The 13,968-nt window shown below is 42.1% G+C and overlaps 2 protein-coding genes across 13 annotated transcripts in view; both read left to right on the plus strand.

The window, feature by feature from the left end:
- The window catches only part of LOC147159548 (serine/threonine-protein kinase MARK2-like), a 32,061-nt gene extending 20,815 nt beyond the window's left edge, over positions 1-11,246 (plus strand). For 4 of the 12 annotated variants that reach the window (XM_086059927.1, XM_086059934.1, XM_086059932.1 and 1 more), the window contains exons 16-21: positions 269-409; positions 2,896-3,162; positions 5,662-5,688; positions 7,798-7,836; positions 8,241-8,350; positions 9,337-11,246. In XM_086059927.1, the coding sequence (XP_085916053.1) occupies positions 269-409; positions 2,896-3,162; positions 5,662-5,688; positions 7,798-7,836; positions 8,241-8,350; positions 9,337-9,686 (934 nt within the window). In that variant the 3' untranslated portion in view covers positions 9,687-11,246. The remainder of the gene's footprint in view (positions 1-268; positions 410-2,895; positions 3,163-5,661; positions 5,689-7,797; positions 7,837-8,240; positions 8,351-9,336) is intronic. The other 8 variants (XM_086059937.1, XM_086059938.1, XM_086059939.1 and 5 more) reach the window with 6 other exon arrangements.
- A 133-nt stretch (positions 11,247-11,379) lies between these two features.
- zdhhc21 (zDHHC palmitoyltransferase 21) lies at positions 11,380-13,699 on the plus strand. Its single transcript, XM_086059941.1, has 8 exons — positions 11,380-11,488; positions 11,952-12,139; positions 12,237-12,335; positions 12,404-12,515; positions 12,658-12,796; positions 12,868-12,984; positions 13,052-13,095; positions 13,187-13,699. The coding sequence occupies exons 2-8, from the start codon at positions 11,986-11,988 to the stop codon at positions 13,317-13,319; spliced, it is 798 nt and encodes a 265-aa protein (XP_085916067.1). The 5' UTR covers positions 11,380-11,488; positions 11,952-11,985; the 3' UTR covers positions 13,320-13,699.
- Positions 13,700-13,968: the final 269 nt, after the last annotated feature.

The raw sequence follows: 13,968 nt of genomic DNA on the forward strand, positions 1-13,968 counted from the left end.
GTAATATGAGTGATTTTCCGCAGAGGATGAAGAATATATTACTATGATTATTGTTATATTGTGTCCATGTTTTGCTCCAGCATTCAAATGGCTCCTAACTGTTTTCTCAAGTTTCTAGCTTTACCCCTCCCCACCTCTCATTTAGTGTGTGTTAATATGTGCTGCCTCTAACCATGCGTCACCTCACTGCCCTGCCCACCCACACACATTTGTGTGTGCGTGTGTCTTTGTGTGTGTATGTGTCTTGTCCTCACCTCGGCCCTCCCAGCCTAAACACTCCGGGTTCCCGCGCCTCCACTGCCTCAGCCGCCGCCGTCCTCTCCTCCTCATCCTCGCGTCCCCGCCACCACAAGTCCTTGTCCTCCTCCAATCATCCATGCCCCTCTGACCTGCATGCACCACGGCCCAGGCAAGTCTCTCATCAAAAACTCACACACACATCCACAGCTGGCTCGGCTCACAAATGCAGTTTACGGAGAGAAATGTTGTTTTGAGCAAGGTTGGTTAGTGGATTTTTGTTTCTTATTTTTAAATTCAGTTCGTTTTAATTACTTTTTACATGACTTTTGTTAGTTTTAATTATTTCCCAAATTTGAGGGTTCTTAGTTTCTGTATTAGTTTTAGCTTAATACTGTACTTTTGATGCATACAATTTCCCCCAAATCAATGCCTGATAATTGTAAAGAAAGACCAAAATATCCCATTACAGCATATTTTTTTCTTAAAATAGCATGAAATTAATGGCAATGGTTTATTCTTCTAATTTATTTTCCCTGATCGTAGTTTTAGTTAGTTTTATAAACGTAAGATGGAGCTTCAGTTAGTTTTCATTTTTGTTTATTTTGAGAAATTTTCGTTAACTATAATAACCCTGATTATTGGTCAACTACAATCCCATCGTGTCTGTTTTATTTATTTATTTTAATTTTTTTTAATTAGAAAATCCTTGCATTGTGTTGGGCAAATTTGACTATTTAAAAAATTTTTTTTTAACAGCAATAAAAGTAACCTAAATGTAATTTGTTTGGCCTTGAAATTTGTTGAGTCATCCTATAATGAGTGAGCCAAAACACATAAAAGTTTATTTAATTTTTTATTTTATTTTTTGTTGTACTGGTGCGCCGGAATTTATGTGCGTTGGGACTGTTCTGGCTCAAATTTGGCCTGTGCTTATTACAATGGATTTGAGATTTATTGGTCTCTGTTGAATGGGTTGGCCCTTTGAAACTGTACAGGCCATACTGCAAATGTGTGCGGGTTCAGGGTCATAACTTAGTCATTGTGGTAGTTTTGTGGTAGCAAAGAGAACCTTCGTTCCTTTTTTTAAGGGCTAATTGTGGGTGCTGGATCTATAAATGCTGTGGAGTTTTACATGAGGATTTCTGCCGAGTGCATCTCAGTCTCCTGTTTGCTGCTAAGGGAAAGCAGGGACAAACTAGAGAAAATGCATGAAGTTATTTTTAGGCTGACTGTAGCCAAAGGTTTACCTTTGATAGCTTGTAAAACGCCTGTCTCCATCTCATGGCTGCAATATGTACTGCAGAACGTCTCATTGACAAACCATTAGTGCGTTTGGTGTGTGAGCTTTGCTGTTGGGTTCTTGGCTTGCTTATTAGTCCATTTGTTAGGCCACTTTGATATTTCCTGAATATTTCTCAATAGTCTACCAGTCGCAGGACATTTTCAGCATTTTAATAACCGCGTCATGCAGAGCAAATGTCAAGGTGGCCCCCGTAGTTCTTTGCGGCATTTGTCTGCTTCACATTGAAGTCTCCTTATGTTGCATGCGTCCTTCAGCAATGAGCTCGGGCTGTTCAGAACCTGGTTGGGAACGCTGGAGAGAAGGTATTGCTCTGCACATAGAGGAATAGTAACTTTTTCCCTCACCCCACACGCTCTCCTCAAACTGCTTTACTTTCAAAGTTTTTTTTTTCTCCCCTTCCCAGTTTTGTGTGCACTTTTGGTTTGTGCTTGCATTTCCCTGTTGTGGATTGCTGAGAGAGAGCATTTGCACTAGACCTGGATGTTGTATATTTGACCAAATGCAAATGAGAAGCAAGTTTGTAATGAATTCCCTCCAGATGGATTATTTGTTGTTTTGATGGTGGAATATGGGGATGAGGATGACCAAATAGATTATTATTGTTTAGTTTTTTTTGAATACTGTAGTGTTAACCTAGCAACAGTCAGGTAAGTGGCTCGAGTGAGCCAAAGGAGACAAATTAAGAAAACCTGAGAGTAGACTGTGAGTGGAACAGAAGTTTTTATATTGTGCATTCACAATAGCTACATCATTTTTATACCATTGTACTCGACCATGATTCACAATGGTGGCAGTGACTCAATAACAACTCACTTCACAATAATCAACACTTCAACAAATAGTGGAGGATTCCTCAAAAGAGTCTTCAAGCTGCTTATTACCACTCCTATAAAACAAAGAGAATTACACCATGTTTATTAAAAACAACCATAACTTTGCCTTTCAGTGCACTAGCTTAATGCTAGCGCTAAATAGCATCTATGTAGAACTCAAACTGTGCAACAACAATAACAGTATTAACGTTAGTTTTTATCCTCTGCGAAGAACAACTATTATCAGTGCCGAGGTGATAAGAGTTAAGATGTCTAAATTGACAGTATATCCATCTGTCTGTCATATACTGCCCCCAGGTGGCCAAGGTGGGCGCAACAGGAAAAGCAGCATTCAAGCTCAATCGTGTTTTATTGTCAGTACTGTTTTGTATGTTTTAAGGAAGTGCAATATTATGCTGTGCTGTTTTTCTTCACTTACATGCACATTACAAAGTTTTTCACCGTAGCTGCAATTTGTAAATAGTGAAAATACATTTTTTCACATGATTCACCCACTCCTCTCGCCACTTTCTCCTGCAGCGCCCCAGCTCAGCGGGCGCCCGGCGCCTCCCCGTCAGCCCACAACATTAGCAGCGCCGCGGTGACGGACCGCACAAACTTCTCCCGGGGGGTGGGCATCCGCAGCACGTTCCATGCGGGCCAGCAACGGGGGGCCCGTGACCAGCAAGGCTCGGCCTACCCCGGCGGGCCCGCGTCCCCGTCGCTGTCGCACGGCAACAGCCAGGCCCGGAGGACGCACGGTGCCACGGGGATTTTCAGCAAGTTCACGTCAAAGTTTGTACGCAGGTGAGTGGCGCTAAAGAGACGCTTGCTAGAATGAAAAACGGGAGGTCGGAATGGTAAAAAGTACGGATGTAGGAAACGTGGCAGAAGATGACAGGAGATCCAAATTCTCCTCGTGTGGATGAGCATGACAGAAATAAACCGTTGCGAGTGGAAAGCCGTCGCGATAGCAGCCGCTTCCTTGAAGTGCAAGTCCAGCTTGAGCCTTTTTTGGGCCCTTTGAGGTTTCAGACTGAGCAGAAAATAACTAGGTTTATGTTACATGTCATTTAATGTGCTCATTTCCACCGAGGCACCACCTACTGTACGTCGATGTCATCTCTCCTCTTCCCTCTTGCCCGTCACTGCGCTCTCGCTGATGTGCTGGAAGGGAGAGCGATCCGAGCAGCTGGGTCTTCTCTCTAATTTTGCTCCACGCAGCAGTGACCAAGGAGTTATTGCGGGTTTGCGTCCGAGTCTGGCACAGTTTGACTCTTGACTTCTTGCACACGTCGGCACACTTCAAGTCGGAGCCGGTTAATTCCGAGGCTCCACATCGGTGCTTATAAAGGAAGCAATTGTGACTTATATATATTTTTTCACGTATATGTAAAATGGCCACACCCCCACATGTATGAGCAGATTTTGATTAACATGATTATGTGGTGCAGATAATTAGTTAGATTGATAGTATGCAAAATTTTAGCACAACATTTGAGCATTCCGATTGGATGTTAGCTAGCAAATCAGTGATGGATGAGAAAGACAGAAAGTACAGAAAGGCAAGGCGCAACCGCGTCGTTGATCTTATGTCCACCCTTTAGTAGAAAATATGATTAAACACATTTTAATTAGTTTTAGGGGTGGGGGAGCAAAATTTATGCATCATATATTGGTGAACTAAATTAAAGAATGGAGCAAGCCAGTCAAGAAAAAGAGCAACAGTGAGCCTGGCAGCCATGTTGTTATCCAAGAAGGAGGAGAGTATGGAACAGGAAGTGCAGGCTTAAATCAAAGGAAGTCCTTGAGCGACGAAAGCGCTGTGGCAAAGGAACGATCCAACGTCCCCGCCTGTGTGCGGGGGCGGATGTGCAGCCACACAGGCAGTCTTGAGGCCTCCCACTCAGAGCTACGGTAACGCCGTGGCGACGGTATCCATGGTTACACCGGAGATCACTTTCCCCGCAACTATAAATACTGCAGGCGTGGACACCTTGACACACATGGCAACTTGTCACAGTGGAAGGAAGTCGAGGTGGCGTGTGCAGTTGACATGATCACATCCTGTGCATTTTAATAATTAACATATATTACTCACTAAAAAAGTGAATAAAACCTTTCCAGATGAATTTAATTGGAGTAAAGTTGAGGGAAAAGTGATGGAATTCTCAGTTGATTCAGTTGAGTCAAGCTATTTTCAACACTTTAGAATGGGTAATAATTTGTAGAATTAACAGACCACATGGGAACTAACAAGCAGAGTTTAAAATAGTTTTGGATTTTTCATTGCAGTTAGTTATTTTTTCGTTTTTGATTTTGACTTTTAAATACAGTTTTAATTAGTTTTTAGCGTAGGTTTGTTCAATCTTTACCCCCGAAAATACTTTATTTAAAAAAAAAAGTTTTTGCATTAGTTTTAAATATAAATTTTTTGTCAAATGCAAGATAATAGTTCACAAAATTTTGCGTAATAAAATGAAGTAAATGATTATTCTCAAACGACCGCTTGACCTTTTTCTGTATGGCTGTAAAACAGTATCCAAACACATAAATATTAAATTAACCCCGAAAGAATCTGTTTGATATTAATAGTCAAAAATTTAAATAAAGGACTCTTTTTTTTTTTTTTTGCTGGATGTATATTTAGTTTTAGTTTTAGTTTTACAAACGCAAGATGTAGCTCCAGATAGTTTTCTTTCTTTTCTTTTTTTTAAAGCATTTTCATTTTGTTTTGTTTATGAAAATGTTAACAGATGTTGTTTTATTAGTTTTTTTATGGGTTTTTTTTGTTTTGTTTTTAACTAAAATGACTTAAATTGTAGTTTAGTTAAGTATCCTTTAATTATAATAACCTTGCTGACCAGTTGTATTGATTTTGGGAAAAATGGTTGAATTGACCAGTTTTGAACATCAAAGATTTTGCTAAATTTAAATTACACGATGGCAGACTGACAGACACGTGGTCGTTTGTTTTGCATGTGTGTGCCCAGCTTGTCGTTTTGTTGACTGTGGAAAATGTGTGTTTCTTGATCACATGGCGTTTGTTTTCAGGATCACCTCGACCGGTGCGTGGCACTCCGAGCCAATTAAAGTCAAAGCATAAATGTCCTGTTGTGCGTCCGATAACGTCTGAACATACAATATTGATAAAAGCGATCCCTTGGCCATGATTTGGTTCTTCAACATGTCTTCCCGATGCTCTGAGTGCAAGTTTTGCTATTGAGAAGGCAGCGTGTCGTAAAAACACACGTTTATACATACGTTTCTTTCTCTTTCTTTCTTATCCCTCTTTTGTTTTTGTAGAAATCTCTCATTCAGGTTTCCAAGAAGGTAGGCAAACATCCCCAACGTAAACTTTAAAGCCTTGATATATCGTATATTCTCCTCTTCATATTTATTTTACATATCAGTATTTCCTCCCCTTTTGGTGTTTTGTGCAGCTCTGTTGAACTTCCTCCCCTGTGCCTTGAGCCTTATCTTTTCTCCTATTTATTGATTTCCTGTGGTTGGCCCCCCCTTTTTTTATGAGCCTTCTGGTTTTGAGTTTAGCCGTGTTTGGCCCTTTTTTATTTTATTTCATTTTTCGAATTATTTTTTGGTTTATTCACACCACTAATGTCCCTCCTCACCCGCCCACGCACCTAACTCACTCACACGCCTGCTCGCTGTCATCATCACCACCATCACGAGACACAATAACACCTCAGCCCTCTTTTCTCTTCGCCCCCCCCCCAATCCCCCCCCACACACACACACACACACCGGCCCACAAACAATTAATTGCCGGGTAGTGTGTGTGAGATTCTCCAGGTGAGAACAAGCCCAAACGACTTGCTGCAGTTCTGTCTTGGCAGCAGATGCAACTTGTTCTTCCCTTTGGATCGAGGCCCACATTAATGACTACTGTTATTAACTGAGTTGGGGGGGGGGGGGTGCTGGATGGAGGAGGTGGGAAGGAGGAGCGGATCCTGGAGGGATGGGGCTTTTGTTTCCCCGGAGGCTGCACTCTGTCACTCTTTTTCTTCTCACTGCCTCTCGCAGCAACAGAACTGGATGGCTTTGACCTTCTCTGGCTGGACCTTAATGCTGTGAACACACACACTCGATGTATATTTGCATGATGCAAGTCATGGTCTGAAAATATTTTACTTTTCCAGGGGGGGGGGAAAGTCACCCGACTTGGCTGCTTTGGGAAATATTTTGGGCTTGTATTTTTATGCAAGTTGTGTCGCTGGACCATTGTGCCACCTGTTGGTCAGAACATGTAATGAGTTCACCATGATGAGTTGAGGTGCATTTAGACAAACATTTCATTCAATCCCACACTCGAATCATATTTCTTCATTGAAAGGAATGAAAATTCCATTAATCCAGCCTCCCCCGCCCCCCAAAAATATATTGTAATCTGTTTTTAATACGGATAATAGTACTCTAGAATGTATACAGTACAGCACTGTTGTATTTAATGTCTAAATATGTTAGTGTTAAAATAGCAGATTGGAGGCCAAACTGTGGCGTGTGATTCTGGTTCACTTCTCTCCAGTCATGGTTAGAATACATTTGTAGTATTCGTTATCATTTGAGCTCATTTTAATTTTGTTTGGCTTTGATGCTTATAAATTTAGTTTGTTTTAATATGTTTCCAGAACATGTTTGTTAGTATTTATGGACTGTTTGCCAAGTGCAAGAAAAAAAAAGTTGTGTGATAAAGTAATCTACAGTTTGACCTTCCATCTTCTGCACGGCCGGACATTTAAAAAAAATAAGTTTTAATTTTATAAGCATACAACATTTAAGCACTCATTTGTTTTTCTTTTGTTAATGTTTTTTTTCTTTTTCAATTTGATTTATTTTGTTAGTTTTCCTCCACCTTGGCTTCAGCACACCTGCGACACGGAGGGTAATGGATGGGCGTGTAATTCTCCTAGTTTGATGTTTATAAGTTGGCTTTTAGCTTGCAAGTCAAAGCAAAACATTTCAGCTGGCATCAATCAAGGGCATCACTGTATCTAATGAATAATTTGTTCCCTCTTGATGCCATACCGCAAAGCCGGACTCTATCCCTCCATGTTGCAATGAGCACGTTCAATTGAGCACAAGATTTGCCCGTCTCCATTTTCTTAAAAGTTCCCTCGACGAGCAACAGCAACTGTCTTCATGTTTTCTTGTCTTCCTGTGTGTTCTATTTATATTGTTATCCTAACATGCTCATTTAAATCCTGACCTGTTAATATTCTATCCAAGCCCATCACTCGCTCATTTCATGTCACCCATCACCCGAGTGTGCTGGCAAAGCATTGTGGGCCGTGTAGTCCTCAACTCTTGGAAGCCTTCCTTAAAGCTGGAGTGGATTTTGATATGTGCTTGGGTTCGGCGGGACTGTTCGCGATTTACTCTCAGGGGCCCAAAAAGACTAAACTTGTGTTGATTTTTCCCGAGGAGTCCGTATGAGGGAGAGGGTCGGGAAGAGGGGAGCAGGTGAGCTACAGAACCGACAACCCCCCGCCTACCCTGCCAATCAGTAGACCGTGGCTAAATGCTGTAGATGATCTTTGAGCTGGGGTTTAATCGGGTGGTGATGGTGGTAACGGCTCGACCAATCAGGATGGGAGATTAGTGGTGCGAGTGATGGTGTGGAGGTGATCCTGCATGGTTGTGTGGGTGAGTGCGAGTGAGGGAAATCATAGCCGCCCTGTACCCAAATGTGAGTTTGTGTGCTACAGGACCATGTCATGTGAGAGGCGCACACAAACACACACAGGGGTACTTAATTGTTTTTTGTTGTCTTCATTCATTGTCCTCATCGTTTCCGTCTTAGTCTTAATTCTTGCTGCGCTTTTCAAATAATTCTGCCCCTCTTTCCCTCCTCTCCCCCCCGTCAGGTCCATGCTGAGCAGCAACGTGGACAAGTCCGAGAAGACGTCCGGCGGCGTTCTGTCTTCATCGTCCAACAATGACGAGAACAACTCCTCGCCAGGATCTGGGAACACTGGTATGTGTGGCTGCATCGCAATAAATTTAAAAACTTTGACAATGTCATCTGTTTTAATGCAATTTTGGAAAATCTAATTGTCTAATTAATCTATTAATGTAAACGATATCAGATGAAACGGATTATGATTCAGTTACTGGTTTGGTCTGTATGTCGGGAAATTGGCAAAATTGTTCGTCTTTGTTGTCTAAAGTGAGAACAAATGTTTCATTTTGATTGAACACAAAGATAATAAGTCTTCTATCATGGAGGACAACAGAAATATTTACTGTTGAGAAGCTGAAATAATGGGGATTTGAAGATTTTTTTTTAAATGTATTATTCCATCAAATAATTGCCTCTCCACAAACATTTATTTCCCTAAAATAAAAAAATTGTTTGTTTTGGTTAATCGACTAAAGTTGACCATGAGTTGAATTGAGTGTATATAACTGCTCAATAATTATCTTCTGTACATATGCATCATTAAACACCAACAAAATTAGCCTAAGCTAAATGTTAGCAATTGCGCTAGCGATGACCATTTTTTTTTAAAGATAAACAAACAGTAACTACCATTTAGTTCACACATGCATCATATCAACGCTGCTATTTAAAAAATGTCTAGGTTTTCATACTCTTGTTAAAAGTGGAAAAAAATGTTAAACTAATAAAAATAGTTCAAGTGAATTTTTGGCAGTGAATGAGTTAAAACACCAACACAATTAAGCTTATGCTAAGTGGTTAGCAATCACGATTAGCATTAGCGCGCTAGCGATTCCCATTGAAGGTAGTTTTTTAGTTCACACATCATCGAGTGGAGCTGCCTCTATGTGAGCTCAATAACTTCGTATTTACTGCAAGGTCCGTGTAGAAACATGTATGGCGGCGCAAACATGGTTCGACTTAGCCTTACTCTAATGCGTAAAACATAAAGACATACCTCCTCGGACCAAGTGGACTTTGCAATTTAAACGGGCTTTTGGTGTCGTCTCGCCCCCCACCAGGCGGCACGGGCACGCCTCCCGCCATCGCCGGCCAGAAGGACTCGGCCAAGCCGCGCTCGCTGCGCTTCACCTGGTCCATGAAGACCACGTCGTCCATGGAGCCCACGGAGATGATGCGCGAGATCCGCAAAGTGCTCGACTCCAACAGCTGCGAGTACGAGCTGCGCGAGCGCTACATGCTGCTGTGCGTGTCGGGCAACCCGGCGCGCGACGACTTCGTCCAGTGGGAGATGGAGGTGTGCAAGCTGCCGCGGCTCTCCCTCAACGGCGTGCGCTTCAAGCGCATCTCGGGCACCTCCATCGCCTTCAAGAACATTGCGTCGAAGATCGCCAACGAGCTCAAGCTGTGAGCGGCGAGGGGAGGGCGGAGGTTAAAGGGTGGATGGAGGAAGAGGTTTTGAGTGGGGTGAGCCAACAAGGGGTGGGGGTCCATTTTAAAATAACACCAGTGGTGTGAAGCAGGGCTAGCCGTTCTCACCTTACTTTCTCGCAATTGCGATTTCAAGGCAGTTGCTGCTTCTTCTTCTTTTTTTCCCCCTTACCACTCCACTGCATGTCGCATCTGCTCCTGAGCGCTCTTATCACTTCCTTGCTATTTATTCTCAACACAGTCCCTTTTCTCCCCAAATTTTTTTTTAGTACGGTTCAGGGCAGGACATTCTTTTTGAAGGATCAGCCGAAACGTCGTGATGGAATGCGGAGCCTTATTTTTCTGGGAGTTTTCCCCTCTCAAGTGTTCAGATTCTCCTGCGAAACGGATGAGCGGACTCCTAACTGAGCCAGGACTCTCATGTGCACACACACCACACGCACACATGCACAAATGCTTTTGCCTTCTTCACACCCTGCTCAAACTTCCTCCCCCGCCTCTGATTTATGTTCGGGTCAGACCAGGCCAGTTAGACTTGATGTTAATACCCAAAACAAAATGTGTATTCTCCTTTTATGGCTTTTTTTTTTTTTTTTTCAACACAGTTGTGCACTGGAAAAGAGGGGTGACTGTCTAACCCACCTCCCTCCCCCCTACACACAATTGACCCCACCCCTTACACACACACTTTACCTCCTCATTTGACTGGTCCCAAAGAGCAAAACACACAACCAGCGTGTACATGAGTGTCGGAACGATGACCGAAAACGAATGGTGAATTACTCTCATGCTTTTGATTTGATAATATATTTTCGTGTTCTAATAATTTGGGATTTGTAAAATGTGCGTGTTTTTTCTGTTCGTTTTTGTTTCGCTGGGGTCACGTCAATTGATATCATTGCTGCCTTGTTTCGGTGTCGTGCACCTTTTTGACACATTTATGTTCAACACCAAACCTCCAAATTGAGGATTTCTCAAAAGGTGGCGGTGATGACTCCTGCTTGTACTTTTTATTTTTTATTTTTTTTATTCTTCCCCCTTTTTTTAACAGCCACAACACATTTCATGTGAAAAAGTCCCAACTACAGTTTATTTTCTCCATGCTTGCCTCCAAGCTTGTTGGAGCAACAGATAACACACACACACACTGGGGGGTGGAAAGGGGATGATGCTTGGTCACTTCATTCTAACACACTGTTGTTTATTTTATTTCCTTTTGAGTTTTTAAAGTCAGTTTTTCTTTCAAACTTGATCATTGTATTAAGGTGCTGGGTATCGTATTCTAATGATTATTCTGGCTGTTGCTGTTATATTATCTCTTTCAGGGTTTTTTGATTTTATCTCGCATTACTTTTTTTTGTTTTAACATTGCTGTAATTTACGTTGATTTTTAAATGTGTTTTTGAGCAAATTGTAACTGTAGTGGTGGGTTTGGGGAGGTCGGGGGGAACTTCAGCTCCTGAAATGTATGTTTTTTTTGTGCAAAAACGAAATGATGAAAACTTAACAATGATAGTAATAAAACAATGATATAATGATAGTACGCCCCAGAAATACTTCTAATTTGTTAATTTGTGCATTTGTTAATGTTTTTTTCCCAACAATTTCTCCGATGACACGAGTGCTTTTATTTTTTTCGGGGGGAAGCAACCGGAAGTGTGCTTTTATTTTGTACCGACTATTCCTGTCCCGCCCACGGAGGTTTGAATACGGAAGTATAGACGAGACCACCTGCGCCCACGAACCATCAGTGCCTGCGCCTGACAGGACATCACCGAAAAAGTACGTTTTAGTATTATTCTAAAAATAACGTTTGTACTATATTACTGAACGGACACAAAAAATGTATATTTTTACGCCAAGCCCATGCGGTTGCAGGGTAATAATGCTAGCTAGTCATACTACTGGTGTCCTTTTACCAAACTAATAAGAAAAAACAATTGTGTTTGCTGAGGGTTCTTGATAGCGTTAGCCAAAAAAATATATATTTTCTTTCTATGCTGGTCTTGAATAGATCTGAATGAAATGAAACTGGTGTCATGTACCAAATTGTGTATGTTGCCAGACCATTTCAAAACATAATTAATGACGTCAGTCATAACAAATATTTTAATTTTTACAAGTACAAGGAAGCTTAAAAAAAAAAAAAAAAAGCTGAGCGTTCATTACATTGATAAACCCCACATTTTCCATTTATACCAGTCTTGAATATCTTCATTTCATGTATGTTATGTCCTTTTCATAGGCCTCATCCCCGTCTCCCTGGAGGTGCAGCAGCCATGAAACTCCGACTGCACTTCGTGGTGGACCCCATGGGCTGGCTGTGCATCGGCGCCGTGTTCGGGATCTGGCTTTACAACTCCTTCTTCGTGCCCAAGCTGGTTCTGCTGCCACACTACAGGGAAGGCCACATTCCCTGGGCAGCAGTCATTTGTAAGGACTTCACAATCATTGATTATTATTATTTATTTTTTTTTTAAATCCCAATTGGAACGAATAAATGATAGCCACTGAACTGTGTTGTCTTCAGGCTATTACGCCGCGTCAGCGCTCTGCTTCGCGGCCCTGTTCCGGGCGTCCACGGCCGATCCCGGTCATATTCCTACGAACCCCCATATACCTCACTCTGGTATGTAAACACACAGGACGCGAGTATTCCAGTGTGACCCCCCTCTTTTTGCTGCTTTTGTATTTCAGAGCGAGAGAACTGGGAACTGTGCAACAAGTGCGACCTCATGAGGCCCAAAAGGACCCATCACTGCAGTCGATGTGGTCACTGCGTGCGCAGGATGGACCACCACTGTCCTTGGTAACTAGCAGCCCGATGCTTTGCAGGCAGGGCTGGCCAATATTAAACTGCTACGTTTTTGATCTATTTTCAGTTTGAACCACAAATGTAAGCAATTCTAAATATGGCTGACTTTCCCAACTGCAGTGTGTTGTCTTTCCAGGATCAATAACTGCGTAGGGGAAGACAACCACTGGCTCTTCCTCCAGCTTTGCTTCTACACGCAAGTCCTTAGCGGGTACACGCTGGTGCTGGACTTCTGCCAGTACTATTACTTCCAGCCCCTCACGCAGCTGGACCAGGTAGCGGGTTTTGCCACGTCACACGATGACACTTTTACCCACCGATTGACTGCGTGCGTTTTGTCGGCCAGGAGAAGTTCACGACGCGGCACGAGCTGGCCCTGTTGCGGGCTTCGGCGCTCATGGCCGTGGTCATGTTCGGCGGCATGTCGGCCTTGTTTTATTCGCAGCTGGTCGGCATCCTCTCGGTGAGCACTTGAGCGCGGTGCAGAACTTGTCCTGGTACTGTCCTAATACCCGACACTCGCATGACAGGATACCACCAGCATCGAGAAGATGACAATGTTCCAGAGTGAAGTGTAAGGCGGCGGGGTTTTCTTCTGATCTGCCATTTTCTCTCCTCCTCCTCCTCCTCTCACTTGTGTGTTTGTTTTTTTTTGGCTTCCGCAGTCGCGGCCTGAGGAGATCGTGGCGGTGGGCCTTGGCTGAGGTGTGCGGCACCCACTGGAAGGCGCTTTGGTTCGTGCCGCTTCGAAGCAGACGGGCGCTCCAAGCCAGCAGGCCCTTCGGAGCACATGTGTAGGCCCCTCAAGCCTTCACCCTCTCAGGTTGGGATGGCAGTCGTGCCTCGCGAATGCTACCTGGCAACTGAACAGCAGCTGCTAAAAGGAAACACTCTCAGGTTGATTCGATTATTTTATTTATTTAGACATATATATATATATATATATATATATATATATATTTTTTTATTAGGGGTGGGAATCTTTGAATGTCTCACGATTCCGATTATTGGGTGTGCGACAAAGGGAAGACAGTATAAAATAATTTAAATAAAATAGATTTTGGGGCATTTAAAATAGATTTTAAATTGTGCTAAATGAGAATTGCGATTCTTATGAGAATTTTTTTTTGGGGCACACCCCTAATAAATATATATATATATATATATATATATATATATAAATATATATATATATATATAAATATATATATATATATATATATATATATATATATATATATATATATATATATATATATATATATATATATATATATATATATATATATATACTCCCCCCCCCCACACACACACTATAATGCACTGCTCATCAATGGTACCCTTGAAGACACACACTTGAACTTGTTATTTCATGTCTTTCTTTAGACCTCTTGTTGTGCGAGTGTTTTTTTAATTGTTTTATTTTTTTATTGCATGATTATTATTT

The sequence above is a fragment of the Leptonotus elevatus genome, chromosome 17, assembly GCF_054856555.1.
Source record: "Leptonotus elevatus isolate MCC_2025b chromosome 17, RoL_Lele_1.0, whole genome shotgun sequence".
Taxonomy (NCBI): Eukaryota; Metazoa; Chordata; class Actinopteri; order Syngnathiformes; family Syngnathidae; genus Leptonotus; species Leptonotus elevatus.

What these genes read in the sequence shown, in the direction of transcription:
- zdhhc21 (XM_086059941.1), top strand. Translation starts at nt 11,986, where the DNA reads ATGAAACTCCGACTGCACTTCGTGGTGGACCCCATGGGCTGGCTGTGC. An exon ending in ATGGACCACCACTGTCCTTG is followed by an intron (nt 12,516 to 12,657) that starts GTAACTAGCAGC and finishes TTGTCTTTCCAG; the next exon opens with GATCAATAACTGCGTAGGGG. An exon ending in ACAATGTTCCAGAGTGAAGT is followed by an intron (nt 13,096 to 13,186) that starts GTAAGGCGGCGG and finishes TGGCTTCCGCAG; the next exon opens with TCGCGGCCTGAGGAGATCGT.